The 20,059-nt window shown below is 40.7% G+C and overlaps 1 protein-coding gene across 2 annotated transcripts in view; it reads left to right on the forward strand.

Moving 5' to 3' along the window:
• The first annotated feature begins 4,582 nt into the window (after positions 1-4,582).
• Positions 4,583-20,059, forward strand: part of COBLL1 (cordon-bleu WH2 repeat protein like 1) — a 158,687-nt gene continuing 143,210 nt past the window's right edge. For both annotated transcript variants that reach the window (XM_032755548.2, XM_058441577.1), the window contains exons 1-2: positions 4,583-4,653; positions 5,366-5,456. In XM_032755548.2, the coding sequence (XP_032611439.1) occupies positions 4,644-4,653; positions 5,366-5,456 (101 nt within the window). In that variant the 5' untranslated portion in view covers positions 4,583-4,643. The remainder of the gene's footprint in view (positions 4,654-5,365; positions 5,457-20,059) is intronic.

The raw sequence follows: 20,059 nt of genomic DNA on the forward strand, positions 1-20,059 counted from the left end.
ATTCCTTTATTCAGTGCACAAATATTGGTGGAAAGTCTCCTGTGTTCTGGGCTATGCTTTCAGGAGACAAAGGATAAGACGTGGTCCTTTAAGAATAGGCTAGGCACTGTAGCTCACGCCTATAATCCCAGTGAGAGGTGACAGCGTGCTGGCAGTCCCCTTTCTGGGCTGGCAAAGACCGGAGCTGGCTCCCTCAGCTTGCAGGGAGGTGTGGAGGGAGAGGCGCCAGCCGGAAATGGGGCTGCACGCGGCGCTTGCGGGCCAGCTGGAGTTCCGGGTGGGCGTGGGCTTGGCGGGCCCCGCACTCGGAGCCTCCGGCAGACCCTGCCGGCCCCGGGCAATGAGGGGCTTAGCACCCGGGCCAGCGGCTGCGGAGGGTGTACTGGGTCCCCCAGCAGTGCCAGCCCACCGGCGCTGTGCTCGATTTCTCGCCAGGCCTTAGCTGCCTTCCTGCGGAGCAGGGCTCGGGACCTGCAGCCCGCCATGCCTGAGCCTCCCACCCCCTCCATGGGCTCCTGTGCGGCCGAGCCTCCCCAATGAGCACCGCCCCCTGCTCCACGGTGCCTAGTCCCATCGACCACCCAAGGGCTGAGGAGTGTGGGTGCACGGCACGGGACTGGCACGCAGCTCCACCTGCAGCCCCGGCGTGGGATCCACTGCGTGAAGCCAGCTGGGCTCCTGAGTCTGGTGGGGTTGTGGAGAACCTTTATGTCTAGCTCAGGGATTGTAAATACACCAATCAGCACCCTGTGTCTAGCTCAGGGTTTGTGAATGCACCAATCGACACTCTGTATCTAGCTACTCAGGTGGGGGCCTTGGAGAACTTTTGTGTTGACACTGTATCTAGCTACTGTGGTGGGGATGTGGAGAACCTCTGTGTCTAGCTCAGGTATTGTAAACGCACCAATCAGCGCCCTGTCGAAACAGACCACTCGGCTCTACCAATCAGCAGGATGTGGGTGGGGCCAGATAAGAATAAAAGCAGGCTGCCCGAGCCAGCAGCGGTAATCCGCTCGGGTCCCCTTCCACACTATGGAAGCTTAGTTCCTTTGCTCTTTGCAATAAATCTTGCTACTACTTACTCTTTGGGTCCACACTGCTTTTAATGAGCTGTAACACTCACCGTGAAGGTCTGCAGCTTTACTCCTGAAGCCAGCATAGACCACGAGCCCAGCAGGAAGAACCAACAACTCCAGACATGCCGCCTTAAAAGCTGTAACACTCGGCCAGGCGCGGTGGCTCACGCTTGTAATCCCAGCACTTTGGGAGGCCGAGGCGGGCGGATCACAAGGTCAGGAGATCGAGACCATCCTGGATAACACAGTGAAACCCCGTCTCTACTAAAAAAAATACAAGAAAAATTAGCTGGGCGTCGTGGCGGGCGCCTGTAGTCCCGGCTACTCAGAGAGGCTGAGGCAGGAGAATGGCGTGAACCCGGGAGGCGGAGCTTGCAGTGAGCCGAGATTGTGCCACGTCACTCCAGCCTGGGCGACAGAGCGAGACTCCATCTCAAAAAAAAAAAAAGCTGTAACGCTCACCACAAAGGTCTGCAGCTTCACTCCTGAGCCAGCGAGACCACAAACCTACTAGAAGGAAAAAACTCCGAACACATCCGAACATCAGAAGGAACGAACAACTCCAGATGTGCCACCTTAAGAGCTGTAACACTCACCGCAAGGGTCTGCGGCTTCATTCTTGAAGTCAGTGAGACCAAGAACCCACCAATTCCAGACACACCAGCACTTTGGGAGGCCGAGGCAGGCGGATCATGAGGTCAGGAGTTCAAGACCAGCCTGGCCAACATGGTGAAACCCCATCTCTACTAAAAATATAAAAAATTAGCCGGGCATGTGGCACACACCTGTAGTCCCAGCTATTCGGGAGGCTGAGGCAGGAGAATCACTTGAACCCAGGTGGTGGAGGTTACAGTGAGCTAAGATCGTGCCACTGCAGTCCAGCCTGGATGACAGCAAGACTCCATCTCAAAAAAAAAAAAAAAAAAAAAGAATAAACCTCTCCAACTCTGCATTATGTAAACGAATAACTGAAACAAAGCGTAATGGGGTCTTGCCCTACCTAACAGAACCTACTGGGGGCCAAGAAAGGGAAGGGCTACTTCTATCTCTGCAATGAGGGAAATATTCTTGAGGGGATAATACCTATGCTTAGGCACTTAAAATGATCGGCTGGGTGGTGAAGAGAGGGGGAGATTCCCAAATGGGGAAATTGAGCACAATCTTGGAAACGTGGGCAATTTTGAAACAGCTCTGCATAACTAGAAAGATTAGAAAACGGCAGTTTTCTCCTGTTATGTGAAAAGATTTATAGCAGCCAGGCACGGTGGCTCACACCTGTAATTCCAGCACTTTGGGAGGCCGAGGTGGGCTGATCACCTGAGGTCAGGAGTTCGAGACCAGCCTGGCCAACATGGTGAAACCTTGTCTCTACTAAAAATATAAAACTTAGCTGGGCATGGTGGCGGCCACCTGTAATCCCAGCTACTCGGGAGGCTGAGGCAGGAGAATCGCTTGAACCCCAGAGATGGAGGTTGCAGTGAGCCGAGATCACATCACTGCACTCCAGCCTGGGCAACAAGAACAAGCCTCCTCCAAAAAAAAAAAAAGATTTATAGCAACTGTGATTATTATTTTGCTAATCACTGGCTACAGTGAGGATAGCTTAGTACCATATGTGAAGACCACCAAGCTTGGTGGTGCTCTTAAGTGGTTTTGCCCAACATGAGCTTATTTCTTGCTTATGTGGATTCTGTTGTAGGTCCTGGGACTCTCCAGGGCAGCTGTGCTCTAAGTAATAGTTTAGCATTCCAAGAACCTTCAGTCTTGTGTCACCTTCATTTTAATACATGCTTTCATGATTGCAGCAGCAAAGGAAGGGAACACAGAGACTCAAACACTGGCTTAAGTAATTTCACCAGGAAATAAAGCATTTCATGTCTGTTCACATTTCCACTTATCAAAGTCACAGGGTCATACCTAATTTCCATGGGGTGGAGCATATAGTTCTCCCTAGGACCAGAAGGAGGACAGCAAAAAGTGGTAAGCACTGAAAATGCCTTCAGCGGTTACGAAATGTTATGAATGTTTTATGACTAAGATTAGCCTAATCTTACTAGTATTAGAGTCCATAATATTACTAGTATGTCATAAATTAAGGCTGAAACCAATTAAAGATTTAATCTTGTCTTGTGATTGAAAGTTACGGACTTTCAGGTAGTTTCACTATTACTCAATATTTGCATCATTGTCTGTGCAAGCAACTGTAAAAGCTTGCACAGCTCCGTATTCAGAAGCATAAATCATTCATGAAATTGTTTAATTAGAGTTATTGTTTAAAGACTAAAATCCAGAGGTATTTAAATAAATTGCTTTACTCTTAGTTAAAATCTCTAAAAGCAACTTTTTCTAATATGGTTCCAGTATTGTAATCCAAATGAGCCATGTGTTTTTTCTTTTCATATTTAAGATGCACTGAAATGACATTACGCACTGAAATAAATACCAATGCCTGCGTGTGATAGACAAATGGCACATTGCTAGGCATTTAGTTCAGCAATCTTTTTTGTTGCTGCAATGGATAAACAACTAAAGGAGCATTAATATCAGTTTAATTGTAATACCTGCCAAACGTTATTCTATCAGTGGCTAACACAGGTTTATTACTTGATGTTAGTGCTGCAACAGAAGTCCCCTGCAGGATGTTCCTGAAAACACATTTTTGGGCCCATCAGAATGGCGCGCATCTTAAAACAATTGGCACTTATGAAAAATATAAAATATGTAAATATATTAGGGTGGTGCAAAGGTAATTACGGTTTTGTCATTACTTTAAAAAAAAAAAAAATGGCAAAAACCGCAGTTACTTTTGCACCAACCTAGTACCTGTCTGTCCGGTGTAAAGAATAATCTAAAGGGCATGCACGTGGATACTAAAACGTACAAACAAGCACACAGCTGTGTCTGATTCCTTTACCCTTGTAAAACTTCCAACAAGTGAATACAATCTATTACTTAATTCTTAGTTTATAGACTGTCATCAGACATACTGTTGTCCAGTTCTCATGTCAGAGCTGTTACAGGCTTTTACAAAAAATGCCTCTGAAGACAGGGCAAGCTTAAACCTGCCACCAGTTAGATCTGTGTCACAGGTGCACTTTTAAAAGAATGGCAATCTTAAAGGTCAAGTTAAAAACACAAATTAAAAAAAAAATCCTGGACGTCGAGGGTCAGACTCCAGGGAGGGCAAGCTGCAGGCCCCACTCTGTGAGTTTCTGTCCGCATTCCGCGGAGGCCCCAATCCTCCCCGTGGATCCTGGCAAGGCAGGTAACCTCCCTTCCCCCCGCACCTGTCCGGCTCGGGGGCACCAGCCTTCCCGAAGCGCAGCCCTAGCGGTGGAAATGGGAACACCCCGTCTGGGAGCTTCCTTTCGGTTCAGCTTCCCCAGCCGGATCCCAAAGACCCGAAGCCCTGAGGGAAGGAAATTCCAACTCGCTCCCGGCCCACCCCCGCCCCGTTCCCCTCTCCGGCTCGCTGCTTCCCTCGCTTCGATGCCGCCGAGCTGGTCCCCACTTCTGGGCGGCCGTGCTGCAGACGCGGCGGCGAGCTCCTGGACTCCGGGCAGGGAAATGGGGCAGGGTGAGTGAGAGAGCGGGCTCCAGCGAGGCCCCCAGCGCCCAGCCAGCGCCCGCACCCCGCCCGCGGGACAGGGGAGGCGCTGAGTCCGCCCTGCCCGCGCTGGGCTGAGCCTCGCAGGGGTTGCCGCTTCTCCATTCAAGTCCTGGCTTGAAAGCCGAGCGGCAGGAGCGCGGGCCGGGGGAGGGAAGAGTAGGAGAGGAAGCCGCGAGGGAGAACAGGCGAGCTACTGTCTCCTTTGGAAAAGAACGTAGGAGCCTTGGGTGGGAAAAAAGAGATCAGCCCTCCCAACTTCTCTTCGGGAAAAGTTTTCCTAGGGCGTTTTGTTTGTGCAAACTCGGCCGGAGGAGCCTGGGAGTGCGCTGCCGGCGTGGCAGCGGTACCCGTGCGCCCGGCCCCGCTCCTCCTCCTCTTCCAGCCCCGGCAGCTCCTCTCCCTCCCCGAGAGGCGCCAAATGGCTACCCAGTAAACCCCACGGGGCGGGGGCTGCAGCGCCGCCGCCTCCTCCGCGGTGCTTAGGGCGCCCGCTAGACCTTGCAGCGACTGCGGCGGCGCCCGCGGGCTGGGAGCGGAGGTCCGCAGGTGGAAGCGCACCCGGGAGGCGGGCCGGCCGGGGCTGGGGCGGCTCGGGCGGGCTCTTGACGCTCAGCCAGCTTCGCTCCGGCCTCGGGAAGGCGCGCGTCCCGCCCTGACCCGCCGGCCTCTCCCACCCCAGCAGTGACGCGCCGCCTGGGAGCTGGAGCCCGCGCAGCGCCCCGCAGGGCGATGGACGGCCGAACCCCGCGCCCGCAGGACGCCGCAGCCGGGTAAGCCCAGAGCGCCGCGCCGCCTCTTACTGGGGAGGGCGAGGCCGGCGAGGACAGCGAGGCCTCGGCCGTTTCACCTGGCTGGCAACTCGCTGCCCTGCCGGCGGGCTGACTCACTGACTGTCCTCCACGCGGCCGGGGAGGCTGCTTCCTCCCGGCCTTCTCGGAGGCCGCCCGGGCGGAGGGCTCGGGTCGTTTTTGGTTGCCTTCCTACCAGGGCTGCCCTGGGTTGCTGAAGGCCAGCTGAATGCCAGGAATTGGGTGACGAGTCCGGGAGCAAAAATTGTAACAAAGGGACCCTTGTTTGGGCTCTGGGGGAGCGGTGGACGATACCTGTAAGTGAGCTCCTGGGGAGGGAGGGCAAAAGTTTCCTTGGTCGTGGGCTGAGGCCCAGGCAGGTGAGCAATGTCAAGGTGACTGTAAGGAGTGGGCTTTCTGCAGGCGGGTGGAGGGCGACAGGAGGGTGTGCCAGCTGTCAGCCCGCATGACAGTTCCGGGAGCGAGCGGGGTGCGCGCCTCTGATTGGGGGTGTGTGTGCCTGTGGCCAATTGCTGGTGCCAAAACCCAGCGCAAATCAGATTGCAAACAACTCTACTTTTCTTTTTATCCTCACATGTTTGAGAAGAGAGGAAGGGGCTGTCACATGGTGAGTTAATATTAAATGAGCCATGTCTTCCTGCCAGATATGCTAATAGTCACCTTGCTAAGCGTTTGAGTAAACAGTAATGAGAACAAGTAGTTCTGCAAGAGATGAAGAAAACCTGAAAATAACCTTGGTCTTGGTAAATAGTTCAGGAGTAACCTGGGTGGTAGTTGAGTTTCTCAAGTGGGAAACTCGTTTGATGTAGTACAACTTTTTTTCCCCCCAGCATAAGTGTTCCTCCAACATAGTTTATTTTGTTAGTTAATCTGAACGCAGAAATGCCCTAATGAGAATACGAGCATTCCAGAAATAGAAACGTTAAGGAAAAATCGACGTTGTCACTAATGAATGAGACTTGTACAGTTTTCCTGATTTAAGAGTGTAGAAGTCATTTTTCCCTGGAACATGACAGGCGTTTCCTTAGAAGCAAGTCACAGCATGTTTATTCATCAGAGACCATGCGAACATTGGCAGCTGTCTAGAGGAAACATGGAAAAGTCTCAAAGCAACATGACTAATCTAAAAGATATTTAGTATAATTTTTACATAGAGGAAACATGTAGTGTATTAATTATTTAATTTTGCTCAAGTTCACTTTCTCCTTTCTGCAAATATTCCTTTCACTGTTGACTTTCATTTCTTTTCTTTCCCCAGGTTTTTCATTGCTTAAATATTTTCATATATCCTTACATATATTCTCACATCAGGATGAGTAAAGAAATATATTGGTAGAAAGATATTGAGCATACAAGCAAGGTTCGTAAGTGGAGCTGCAGAATTATGTGAATTGACGATGAGACAGCTGTCAGGATACATTTCCGTATTCAGGGATTGCAAAATAAGATAGAATTAAATTGGATTTGGAATTGGATTAGGTTAAGGTACTTTAAAAAACGAAAAAGAAAGAAAAACATACCTGCTTTCACAAAATACACCCATGGGTGTTCAGAAGTCACTGGGGACTTTTAAGTAAAATAGGTGAGGTCAGATGGCTCTGTGTTGAAGAAACAGAAGAACACTTTTTGCTGGCAATCATAACTATAGTAAGAACCTTCAGACTTTACTCTTGATATTTTATTTTAATGTAGAGACAAGGTTTTGCTATGTTGCCTAGGCTGATCCGAAACCCCAGGCTTCAGGCAATCCTCTCACCTTGGCTTCCCAAAGTGTTGGGTTTACCAGTATAAGCCAGTGCGCCCAGCCCCTTTTGAGAATTTAAAGGTTAAACTGATAAGTTCTTTGCTTAAAAACAAAGTACAAAAGAGCTTTATCTAATTTGTCAAACATTTGTAAAGGACTTTTGCCCTCCCCTTTTCAAATTTAAGTAGGGAAAATGTGTCAACACCTTATCTAAAATAACACAGTAGTTCTATCATTTTACTTTACATTATTCTTCTCAGAGAAGTTATCACTACCTGAAAAATATCAACATGAACAAATTACTTCTCTACCTCATTTGTCTTCTTTCACTTGTCTAACTTGTCCTTTGGCATATTCCGAATGCCTGTCATATAAGATTTGTTGAATATTTAATATTCAGTATTGCTTCTGTTCTTTCTCAAAAGCCCAGAATATAAAGGGTTTAAACTGGGGGAAAAATACCTAGATAAGGGTATTTGGGAGGTGGCAGGCAGAAATCTTAATATGTTATAATTGTTAGGTTTTGGAGATAAATTTCTTGCTATAAAACTGACTAATTATATCATAACTCATTACTTTATTAGACAATGAAGCCTAGTTTAGTCTTTATCCTTGGATATTACTGTTGGAAAGAATTCCTCTGTAATTTTCAAAGTTTTACATTGTTGTAACATGTCATTTTAACATAGCAGCAAGTGTTGTTCTCCACATTTTATAGATGAGAATCTGAAGCTCAGAAACACTGAGTGAGTGTGTTGAAGTCCCAGCAAATTAGTAGTAAAACCAGAAGAAAAACTCCAAGTGCCTAGTTCATTTTGTTAATTGCTTTTAATCTTTTCTTGACCACGGTATGATATACCATACCATAACGTTATACATTTTAACGGATAACTTATATTTAACCATTAACTCTGTAATATTTTAATACATTTCAGGAAAAATGTAGTTGATATCCTCCTTATCTTCACTTTTATTAATTCTATGATAAATTAGCCCATTCGGGGAATAACTATTTTAGGAAAATAAAATTGTTTTATGGCCTCTCAGCTGCTGCTTTTTCTTTGAAACATTCTAAATAATAATTGTAACATCAAAAGGGATAGTTTGAAGTTTGTTTGGTGCCTTCACACATTTAACTCACATTTAGCATTCTACAACATTGTGAATTATATGGGTTGGGTGTCATTTTCTTTTCAGTGGAAGCGACGGTGCACAGAAATAGTGGCTGCTGTAGGGTCTGTGCTGGTGAAGTCCCTGCCTTAAAAGGGTCTGATCCTGTGGTCATCTTGAATGTGTTTCATTTTGGCCTCCATTGTACCGCTTTAATCCCTTATCATTCTAGATTAGATCCCTTTCTTTTGAGACAGGATGGAGTCTTGCTATGTTGCCCAGGCTGACCTTGACCTCTTGGGCCCAAGTGATCCTCCTAATTCAGCCTCCTGCGTAGCTTCAGACTACAGTCACAAGCCACTGTGCCTGGCTTTAGATCAGTTTCTTAGTATCATGCAGAAGTATCCACTTTATATTTGTTGTTCTGTATCTTATGGGCTTCTTTTTGGAATTTGTTATGAGGCTAAGAGTTTAGATGTCAAAAGACATTGAGTCACAACAGTTTCGGTTTTCCTTTGAGAAAAAAGTTTGCATGCAACTTTATATATATTCAAATGTAATATGTACATTCATATATAATATATTTACATATTTTATGTATACTATACATATACATATATACTCCTATCTAATTCATATATATATGTTTTCATATGTATGTGAAAGTTGACTGGTTTAACTTCCATAGTGATCTAGATGAAAAATGATAAATCATTTTTATATTTGTTTCTACGAAGTGGAAATCCTAGGTTGGTTTGCGTTTTTTTTTTTTTTTTTGCAGAGAGCAACACTGTTGGAGACACTGGTTAGAAAATTGAAATGCTGCATTGGAGAAGAGAGTGATAGTCAAAAGTGATTTCCTTCTCTAACGTGGATATCCAATTAGTAAATTTATTTAAGTTTTCTATATTAGTACTTAGTAAAGTGACATTAATCACTTAGAAAAAGCAACATGATTGCTGACATCAACTTGGGTGCTTATCTTTGGAACTAGTGCTTATGTTCTTTACTTGCCCAGATATGCTTTAAAAAAAAAAATCCTTTGAAATTTAAATGTCAAAAGCTTAATTTATCTTGCTCTGAGGGATCTTAATATTTTGATTCTGAAGCACATTTTCAGGAATGTACAGAGGGGACAAAAGCTCTCTTTCTCATTTTGCAGCTTTGGAGCTATGGAGTTAATTGAAGGCATACGAAAAATTAAAGAATGATTTAACAGTTGCTTTCTTAAGCTTTTGTTGAGGAGCGTTACTGGTTCTAAAGTTTCACTGATTGTATGAACTGAGTTCTTGAATACTTGAAGTTGAGTGACTTCTCTGAGGTTTCAACATGAGAGTCATCTGGGTACTTTCACACTAATTCTTGGGTTCTCACGGCCCCACCCATTCTAATTTAATTCTCTTGGTCTGGGACCAGGGGATGGCTAGTTTTGAAATGCTGCTCTGATGATTGTAGTGTGTGACCAGATTTGAGAATCATTGATTAAGTAGATATCAATAGCTGACATAGAGCTGATGCCAAAAAGAGAATAGAGGCTGTTACTAATCATTTGTAGGGAACTCAAGATTGTAACTTTAGCATTATTTTGCCTTTTGAAAGATTCCATGTAGCTGCTTTACAATATTATTTTTAAAGCTTTTGCTACTTCTTTTTGAATAAGTATATTAACTTCATTTTACAATGAATGAAACTGAGGATCAGAGAGCTTAATTAACACATCGAAGGTCATACAACTCTAAGGAATGGAAGAGTTTTAGAAACAAGCTCTGATTCCAAACCTATGCTTTTCATAGTGCTATGTTTGCTACCATGGATTATACTGAATGGCTAAAAATGATTTTTATTTAAAGTGGCCTTATAAAAACATTATCCTGATTCTTTTTAAAATCATGTTTACATTTTATATTTAAAAACTATAAATTTCAATGCATATAAAATGTCTAGCATTTAAAAGGAGATTAATTATTTGGGTTATGTCTTCAAAGTAATGTGTAACATATTCCTATGTATAGTATGATGTAATTTAACTCATAGTAAACTGGCAGTTTTTTTCATCATATGACAAAGTCTATACTTATTTTTTGATATTAGGCAGTTATTAAATGTATAACAATATTTCAAAAGTAGGATTTTTGATTACTGAATAACAAAAATGAAATTATTTATTAAAAATGCTATACCTGCCCTTCAACATCAATTATGTCTACATGAGTTAGAGGATATTGAATAACAATATTGTGACCTTATATTTGTACTGAAATGCCAGATGTGTTAATATAATAAATGCCAAACTTCATGTTATTAAGGCAACTACTTTTAATTAATCAGTCAAAAACTCCTGAACCCTTACTTTATATAAAACATGTTTTTCTAGGCACTGGGAAATAGGCTTCTAATCTTAAGAACTTCACTACAGAAATTATATGTATCTGTAGTAATAAAATGAACATGATGTTAGTGTATAAATGGTACTTTGTTACTGCCTTAAAACATTATGTCTATGCTTAGAATTTAAAATGCAACAGCCTAACTTATGGGTCAGCAAACTATGGTCCAGCAGTCTATGTCTTAAAAGTCAAAACAGCCCTCTACCTGCTTTTTCCCCCACTTTTTCTCCATTGTGGTAAAATATGCATAGCATAAAATTTACCATCTTAACCATTTTTAACTGCATGGTTCAGTGGTGTTAAGCACATTCATATTGTTGAACCATCACCACCATCCATCATTATAACTCCTTCCATTTGGCAAAACTGAAACCCTATACCCATTAAACAATAACTTCCCCATTCCACTTTCTCCAGCCCCCGAAAACCACCATTCTACTTTGTCTCTATGATTTTGGCTACTCTAGGTACCTCTTACAAGTGAGATCAAAGTCTGTCTTTTTTTGACTGGCTTATTTCACATAATGTCATACATGTTGTAGTATATATCAGTACTTTATTTCTTTTTATAGCTGAATAATATTCCATTGTATGTATAGACCACATTTTGCTTATCTATTCGTCCATCAGTGGATACTTCGGTTGTGTTCACATTTTAGTTATTGTGAATAGTGCTGTTGCTATGAACATGGGTGTACAAATACCTCTTGAAGACCCTACTTTCAGTTCTTTTGGGTGTGTTGTTAGAAAGGCTGGATCATATAGCAGTTTTATTTATTTATTTTTTGAGGAACTGCCATACTGTTTTTTGTTTGTTCGTTTGTTTTTGTTTTTTTTCCAGCGGTTGTACCATTTTACATTCTCACCAAAAGTACATGAGGTCCCAATTCTCTTCACCAACTTTTATGTTATAGAGCCCCCTTCCCTGCAGCAGCTATCCTAATGGGTATGTGGTAGTACCTCACTGCCTGTTTGATTCCTGTTTCCCTAATGTGTAGTGATTTTGAGTACCTTTTCATTGGCCATTTGTAAATCATCTTTGGAGAAATGTCTGTTCAAGTCCTTTGTTTTTCAATCTGTTTGTTTTAATTCTGTATATATTCTGGAGGTTAACCTGTTATCCTCCACCTGTATTTATAGAGTTTTACTGGCAAACAGCCACCCATGCTCATTTGCATATTATCCTGCAACCGCTTTCACATTATAGTTGAGTAGTCCAGATAAAGACCATATGGACTGCAAAGCTAAAAATATTTGCCCTCTGGCTCTATACAGACAAAATTTGCTGACCCACTGGCCTAATTTATAAGATCAGTAAATAAACTAGTAATTGTTTAATTAAAAACGTATTGCATACAGGAGACTTCTAAGTATGAACTGAAATGTCAGTTAAAACAAAATTGTTATCTGCATGGAGTGAAATATATCTTATACTAGGGGATTTTGCAGAATGGAGATTGGTGATTGATTCGTTTTTCAAATAAAGACTAGACTTGGCTGTTGGCAAACATTTTAGACTTTTTAACATTTATAAGATATTAGAATATATTTTAAAGAGAATTCCAGACTTCTGTGCCAGAGAAACTTTAGAAAAAATGACTGATATAATTAAGAAGATACTTAGAAACAAATGTGCCTAGGAGGAAATGGACCAAAGGTGGAAGGAGTTCTTATCCAGTATTTTGAGTCTAAAAGTCAAAATGTCTTTATAATTTCCAGCAAGCATTTTTATTGTTGTTGTTCAAGATACTCATATACTCAAGCTTTTGGTGTTCTAATATTAGTATGATAGTTGTTATGAGACTTTTTTTATGACTTTGCTTTGCTGAATTTTTTCACCCATCTGCTACAGTGAAAACAAACTAAAAGTATGAGAGAAAGAAGTTTCCCATGACTATTTATAAAAAAGGCCAAACGTCTTCAGTTTTACATACAAACTTCATATCTGAGGAATGAATCCTTTGGAAAAGATTCTCAAAGATTGGCTAGTCTTTAGAAAAATGATAGAGTGAGCATGGGTAATTTATTTCATTTAAGTTCACTGTACTGTTTATACATTTAAATATTTTAAAACTGTTTAGTTATAAGAAATCTGTGGAGTTGAATTTTGGAGCATTTTGGCGAAGTGCTTTAATTGAAATTGTCATCTCAATGTGAAGGCAGCAAAGAATGTAAAGGCAGGAGAAATGGCCTATTAAGCTCAACTCATAGAAAGTTGAAAACTTACTTCTATTTGTAGCTTGTAGCTATTTATTTATTTATTTATTTTTGAGACACGGTCTTGCTCTGTGGCCCAGGCTGGAGTGCAGTGGCACAATCTCGGCTCATTGCAGCCTCTGCCTTCTGGGCTGAAGTGATCCTCTCGCCTCAGCCTCCCGAGTAGCTGGGATTACAGGCATGTGCCACCATGCCCAGCTAATTTTTGTACTTTTTGGAGAGATATTGTCCAGCTGGTCTCAAACTCCTGGCCTCAAGAGATCCTCTCGCCTCAGCCTCCTAAAGTGCTGGGATTACAGGCATGAGCCACCGTGCCGGGTTTGTAGTGTTTTTTTTTTTTTTTTTTTTTTTGAGATGGAGTTTCACTCTTGTTGACCAGGCTGGAGTGCAATGGCGTGATCTTGGCTCACCGCAACCTCCGTCTCCCCGTTTCAAGCAATTCTCCTACCTCAACCTCTGGAGTAGCTGGAATTACAGGCATGCGCCACCATACCCAGCTAATTTTATATTTTTAGTAGAGACGGGGTTTCTCCTTGTTGGTCAGGCTGGTCTGAAACTCCCATCCTCAGGTGATCCGCCCGCCTCGGCCTGTCAAAGTGCTGGGATTACAGGTGTGAGCAACCGCCCCCGGCCATTTGTTGGGCCATTTGTAGTTTTTAATTCCTCAATTGAAATCAGAGCTTTAGGAGTAATATAAACAATTATTATTTTTTAAAAGTGTGGTTTAATAGGACAGAGGTTTTCTTTTGTAATGACGTCAGAGTTGTAGAAAATTCCTTTGGACATAAAGGTGTAAAAATACCACATATTTGAAAATAGCCAAAGTGTTTCAGAAGCAAGCCTCTGAAATGTGGTTGAATAAGAAGCTGAGTTATAGTAGTTTGGGTTCAAAATATGGCTGTACTTATAAAATCTGATATTTTAAAATATGATGTGTAGGTTGACTTTACATAGGATTGAATGCTAAGGCATCAGAATATGTCTTTAAAATAATATTAATCATTAGAAAAATTACATTGTTTCTCAGTGTGATTAATTTGAGGGATTAACACCAAGTAATTGGTAGGCATTCTGGTATATTTTAAAAATTAAATACACCATTTTACCTTATAGCCTAAAGTAAAGCTTTACATCATAGCTTCTGTAATTACAACAACATATATTTGTAAGGAAGTTGAGTTAAGATGCTCAAATCTAGGTGAGACATTTATCGACAGTCCTTGAGGATTCCATCTCTCGAATCTGCCTTCATGCACATGCACACGTACTATTTCTGGAGAAATGGAAGTGAGGAAGTATTAGATGAGCCCAAGGGGAGTAGCGGGGGCTGAAGCCAAAGTTTTAATAGCTACTACAGTTGTGTATTGATTGAGATGTGCTGGAAAAACAGGAAATTGAGCTGCTAAACAGGAAAATGACTACTATCCTACCATTCCCAGACCTGATTGGATGTGCCACAGTTTCTAGGCCAGTTAACCGTAATCAAGATAATTACAGGAGTCATTGAATTCATTTTCTCCTTTGTGCTAAGATGAATGCAAGTTACACACAAAATGGAAGTGTCTGAGGGTAGAGCAACTCTTTCTCTTTTTTTTTTTTAATGCCTGAAAGTCACTTGCTGTATCACTGCTTTAACAGAATTAGTAAAGAGACAGGGTCACTGTCTTACAGGACAATATCTGTATTTCCTGGTCTATGGCAGCTCCCATAATTCTCAGGTATCCGTGATTCAGTTATTGGTGGCAAACTCCTGAGCAAACTGTCCTGCCACACTGTGGGAGTGGGTTCTTCCTGACTCTTGCTCCTACATAAAATGTGTTGTTCCCCATTTCCAGATAGCAGCTAGGTGCTTTAACTTAAAGCAAAAAAAAATATTTTTTCTGTGCTTCAGGAAAGCAAAGCTGAAAGTGGTAGAAAAAAACATCGGCAGGTGAAAAAAATGTTTAAATTTTATTTAAAATTTAAATAAAATTTAAATGATTTCTACTAGATAAGTAAAATTTAAATGATCCCTACTAGATAATTTAAATAAAATTCAAAATCAAATTTAATAAAATTTTAAATGTTAAAATTTATTTTTATTTTTATTATTATTTTTTGAGACAGAGTCTCACTCTGTTGCCCAGGCTGAAGTGCAGTGGCTTGATCTCAGTTCACTGTAACCTCTGCCTCCCAGATTCAGGTGATTCTCTTGTCTCAGCCTCCCGAGTAGCTGGGACTACAGGCATGCGCCACCAGGCCTGGCTAATTTTTGTATTTTTAGTAGAGATGGTGTTTCACATGTTGGCCAGGCTAATCTCAAACTCCTGACCTTGGGTGATCCACCCGCCTTGTCCTCCCAAAATGCTGGGATTACAGGCATGAGCCACTGTGCCCTGCCAAAAATAAAACAAAATTTTAAATGTTTGTGATCCTATGATATCAGTCTTTTCAGTTTCTTCTTTCTCTGAAAGTGGGTAAGCTTTATTGTGATTATTACCTACGAACTTTGTTCCTCCCATTAGGAAAGTGAGATTTGACTTCGATTGAATGAAAAATATTTAATGCTAGTACTCTGAAAAGAGGAAATATACTCATTTTTCCTCTCACATTTGAATTGGGATGAATTTTATATCTAGAATCTGTTCCATCTTCTAGTTTACTTCACTTTACCATACATCATTTTGAAATACAATCTGATCTGAAACGAACAATATTCAAGAGTAATTCATACTGTATGTCTGTGATTCTATGTAGAAATATGTAGTAAATTCACTCTTAGATGACGCTAAGAAAACATAGTCCAGAATTTTGTGCTGGTATTCTTGTGAAATCTAGAAATATATTTCCAACACTAATTTAGTTACACGATTATAAGTAGTATAATCTTAAATTTAGGAGAATTTTTATAGCTTTGTAATCAAATTCAAGATTCATATATATATGTGGAGTGCAACACTTTGAGATTTTCATTTTTTGTGTATCATTTAGGACACTAAGGTTATGCATGTTTGAATTAGTGGCAGTTCTAAAAATTATCTGAGGATTTTGAATATTTACTATAATTTTTGATCACCCAAATCCATTCTTTTTTGTTGACAGCAATGGGGGATTTAAATGTCTTGGATTTGGGACATTCACAGTTTCCGTATATTACTGTAAAGCATAGGTAAGGTAGAGACCGAGTTTCTGGCATCCCGTGGATATTTGAAAGGGTTTGAACACAAAGGTACCACAAATACCAGTGGTACTAAAGGCATAGCCTTGGGGCACCAAGAAATACAGTTTAGGAAGCAGGGAGTGAGTAGTACAGTGAAATGATTTAATTCCATGGTCAGCATCTTTTGCTACTACTTTTACTGAGGAACTCATCTCTGCTTAGTTGCCACTCAGTGGCTGAACTGTGGATGGTTTTTACCCATTATCACCGTGGCCCTAGGACTCTCTTTTTTTCAGAATGTGGATCTATGTTACACCAATATGGACCTATGTCAAACATTCTTATGGAAGTAGAAGGAGTGCAAGAAAAGGAGGAGACCATTTAGGATTTGAGAAGGGAGATGCCTTTATTCTTAAACCTTAGAGAACCAGCCAGCTTCTTAAATTTGACACTGCTAATTAAATAGTTTTCATTGTATATGCATCTGAAGCTCTATAATTGGCTATCTCAAGAAAAAAATTTTAAAGTATTTATATTCAAAATAAAACTGGAAAATCTGGGAGATTTGGGGTAATACTCCGTTCATATACAATTTGATATTTCATTTGTATTTAAATATATTATTTTTCAGTTGTATATGTGATATATATTTCCTTCTTTTCCCTTTGCCCTGTGTGATCTGCTTATGTATTTACACTACTGCTTCATGGAAAAAAATTAAATTTCATGGAGTTCTCTTCAAGGGGAGAATTTTATTTTTATTTTTTTGCTTTAGTTAGCTAAGTAGATGCATGCTTTGCTAAATGGAAATGTAAGAATAATTGTGTTTTTATCTGGGGATGTGGATGAAGATGAACGAACAAAACAAGCGAAATATATTTAGTGAGTGGGAAAATAAAAGCAGAACAGTTTCTGATGGTAGAAGAAGAGGCAGCTGTGTTAATGCTGGACTGTATTGCCACTAAACAAGCAGTTTGAAGGCTGTGATCACTTGTATTCACTTTGTAACTCGGATACTGTTTGTGGAACACATCTGTGATCTTAGGTTATTATGAAGTGTTTTCTGCCAAAGACTATATATAACCCCTTCCAAAGTACCATATCTGATTGTGGGGGAAAATACTTCATCCAAAATTAAATTGATGGTTGTGCCAATGACAGTTCTTTACAGTGGTATTTATGGGTCATGTTATTTATTTATTATTTTTCTAATAGGCAACATATTCAAATGTCACAAAAAGCAAAAGAGAAAAATGACAAAACGGTGAGACATCTCCTTCTAGCATCTTGGCTCCTGTCACCCACTTCCTTCACAGAGGCAATCAGTGTTATGAGTTCTTTTGAATCCTGGTAGCGTTCTAAACTAGCACTGTCCAATGGAAATATAAGCCACAAATGCAATTTTAAATATTTAAGAGCCACATTAAAAAAATTAATGTAAGTAACATATTACATGACACATGGTTATATGATTCTATAAGTCTTTCAAAACAATAAAGTTGTCTTTAACAAAAAAATCTTATACCAAGTCAGATTTGAAATGTAAATTAATTCCATTAAAATGTCAGTTTCTTAGTCACACTAGCCACGTCTCAGTTGCTCAAGAGCCTGATGTGCGTAGTGGCTACTGTATGGTTAGTGCATGTCCTTATATTCTTGAGCAAGTGTGTGTATGTATATAGTTTCTCCCCTTTTTATACACAGTGAGTGCTGCTTCATTCATTGCTTTTTTACTTAACAATCTACTTTGTAATTATTCCATTTTATTACATAAAGAGCTTTATTTTTTTCTAGCTATGTATTATATCTTTGTAGGGATGAATTTTAATTTATATAGCCAGTCTTCTATTGATGGATATTTAGGTTTATTCCCCTCACTCACCCTTTGCTATTGAGTTGTCATTTTCATAACCTTTATGCAGTTTACAATTTGTTGTGAAACCCTAAAAGGAAAAGGCCATATTCTTTATTCCTTCTTTTGTTTAACTTGCAGGGTTTAATATCATTTCAACATATACCTAGAAACAATGATCAGTTATTGGATAGGTGGTATTTGAGTTTGTGTGAACTCAAGCAAAAAGTCAGTGTTGGAGATGGAGACAAATTACTTGTCCATTGGAACGATAGGAACTCAGTTATGCAGAGTATTGAACCGAGTATTTAATATTCATTTTTATAGCCATTAACCAACGAATTGTTATTAAGACACCATTAAATGCCACACCATTAAAATTACTGTTTTATACCTCTCAGCATTCTATTATAAAATTCCATTCTTGGTTTGAGCTTCTCATTTAGGATTATTCCCTGCCATAGTATTTTTGAAAGAAATGTGCATTTCATTAAGAGTACTATATAACTGAAAATTCTGAATAACATTTTCATTTTATATCTAGAGAAGACAAAAACTTTGTCCATCATGGGCAAGGTTGTTTAACAAGACATAAAGGGTATATTGTTTTTTACAACCTAAATATCCCCATTTGAGTAATTACAGCAGAGTGCTATTTTATTTACAGAACATGTTGTATGTTTGAGAGTGAAATAGTCATTAATTGTATGACTAATTAGTACATAAGAATTCATACTCATTTGTGTCAACACCCTGAAATCTAAATTGTCAATTGCCTTGCTATTTTGATTCCAGACTTCAGTTGGTAGAGGACATTAGTCTTTTGATATGAACAATAATGAGCTGAAGAAAAAGACCAAATAATGGTGGGTGTTTTCTTCCAGCTCATGAAAGAAAAGATGAGAATTTAGAGGTCTCAGAAATGCAAGAAATCCAGTTGTCATGTGGGCACATAGGAAAGAAAAACAAGTATGAGTATTCTTTTATTCTTTCTTCCTGGTGTTTTTTGAGTGTTACTCTTCAAAACGGTTACAAAACTGCAAATATTATGTAGAAATCAGATCTGTCCTTTTTTAAAAAATAAATATTTTGGCAACAAATCAACATTTTACATTATTCCCAAATAAGATGAAATTCTAAGCCAGAATTTACCATGAAAAAAAACCTTAAAGAAACGGGCCGGGCATGATGGCTTATGCCTGCAGTCCCAGCACTTTGGGAGGCCAAGGTGGGTGGATCACTTGAGTCAGGAGTTCAAGACCAGCCTGGCTAACATGGGGAATCCCCGTCTCTATTAAAAATACAAAATAGCCAGGCGTGGTAGTGCATGCCTGTAATCTCAGCTACTCTGGAGGCTGTGGAGCGAGAATCTCTTGAACCTGGGAGGTGGAGGTTGCAGTGAGCTGAAATCATGCCACTGCACTCTAGCCTGAGTGATAGAGCGAGATTTTGTCTCAAACAAACAAACAAAAAACAAAAAACCCACAAAAACAAAACAAAAAAAAGAAAGAAAAAATAAAACAAAGACAAAAAATTTTTAAAGAAACGATCATTTAATGGGATCAGGTATTCCATAAAACATTTTAAGTAAGCCTAATACTCTACATTTAACTCTGCCAGCTGCCTTACAGTTGTTTGATGCAATGAAACAGTGCACTTGGCACTCTGGCATTTAACAGCATTAGTTTTGGTTTCAAAAAAAACTGGTCCAGCAAGAAGTCAGATAGCACTTGGCAGGCAGCTACTGTAGAGTGAGCTTGGAGACAGGACCTGGACCTCAGTCTGTGCTCTGCCACTTGCTGGCTTAGGCACTTTGTTTCCCCTCTCTGACCCACAGTTTCTTCACCTGTGGAAGAGGATAGTAATATAGAATGAAAGTGTGAAAATAATACCAGTGTATGCCAGGCATTTGGCTTATGTTTGTGAAATCTTAAATATTATCTACATTGCTAGAAAACAGGCGATTGTGATGTGGGTATCATTATTGTACTATTTTGAAACCAGTGAAGGACAGTACACTCCCTGTTCTCATTTGCCTCTCCCAGGAAGTGGAGGATGAAGTTGGTTAGAAAGTTCATAAGTCCGCTGTGAAACTTCTTGTGCCAGATGCAGGGA

The sequence above is a fragment of the Hylobates moloch genome, unplaced genomic scaffold (assembly GCF_009828535.3).
Source record: "Hylobates moloch isolate HMO894 unplaced genomic scaffold, HMol_V3 SCAFFOLD_1, whole genome shotgun sequence".
Taxonomy (NCBI): Eukaryota; Metazoa; Chordata; class Mammalia; order Primates; family Hylobatidae; genus Hylobates; species Hylobates moloch.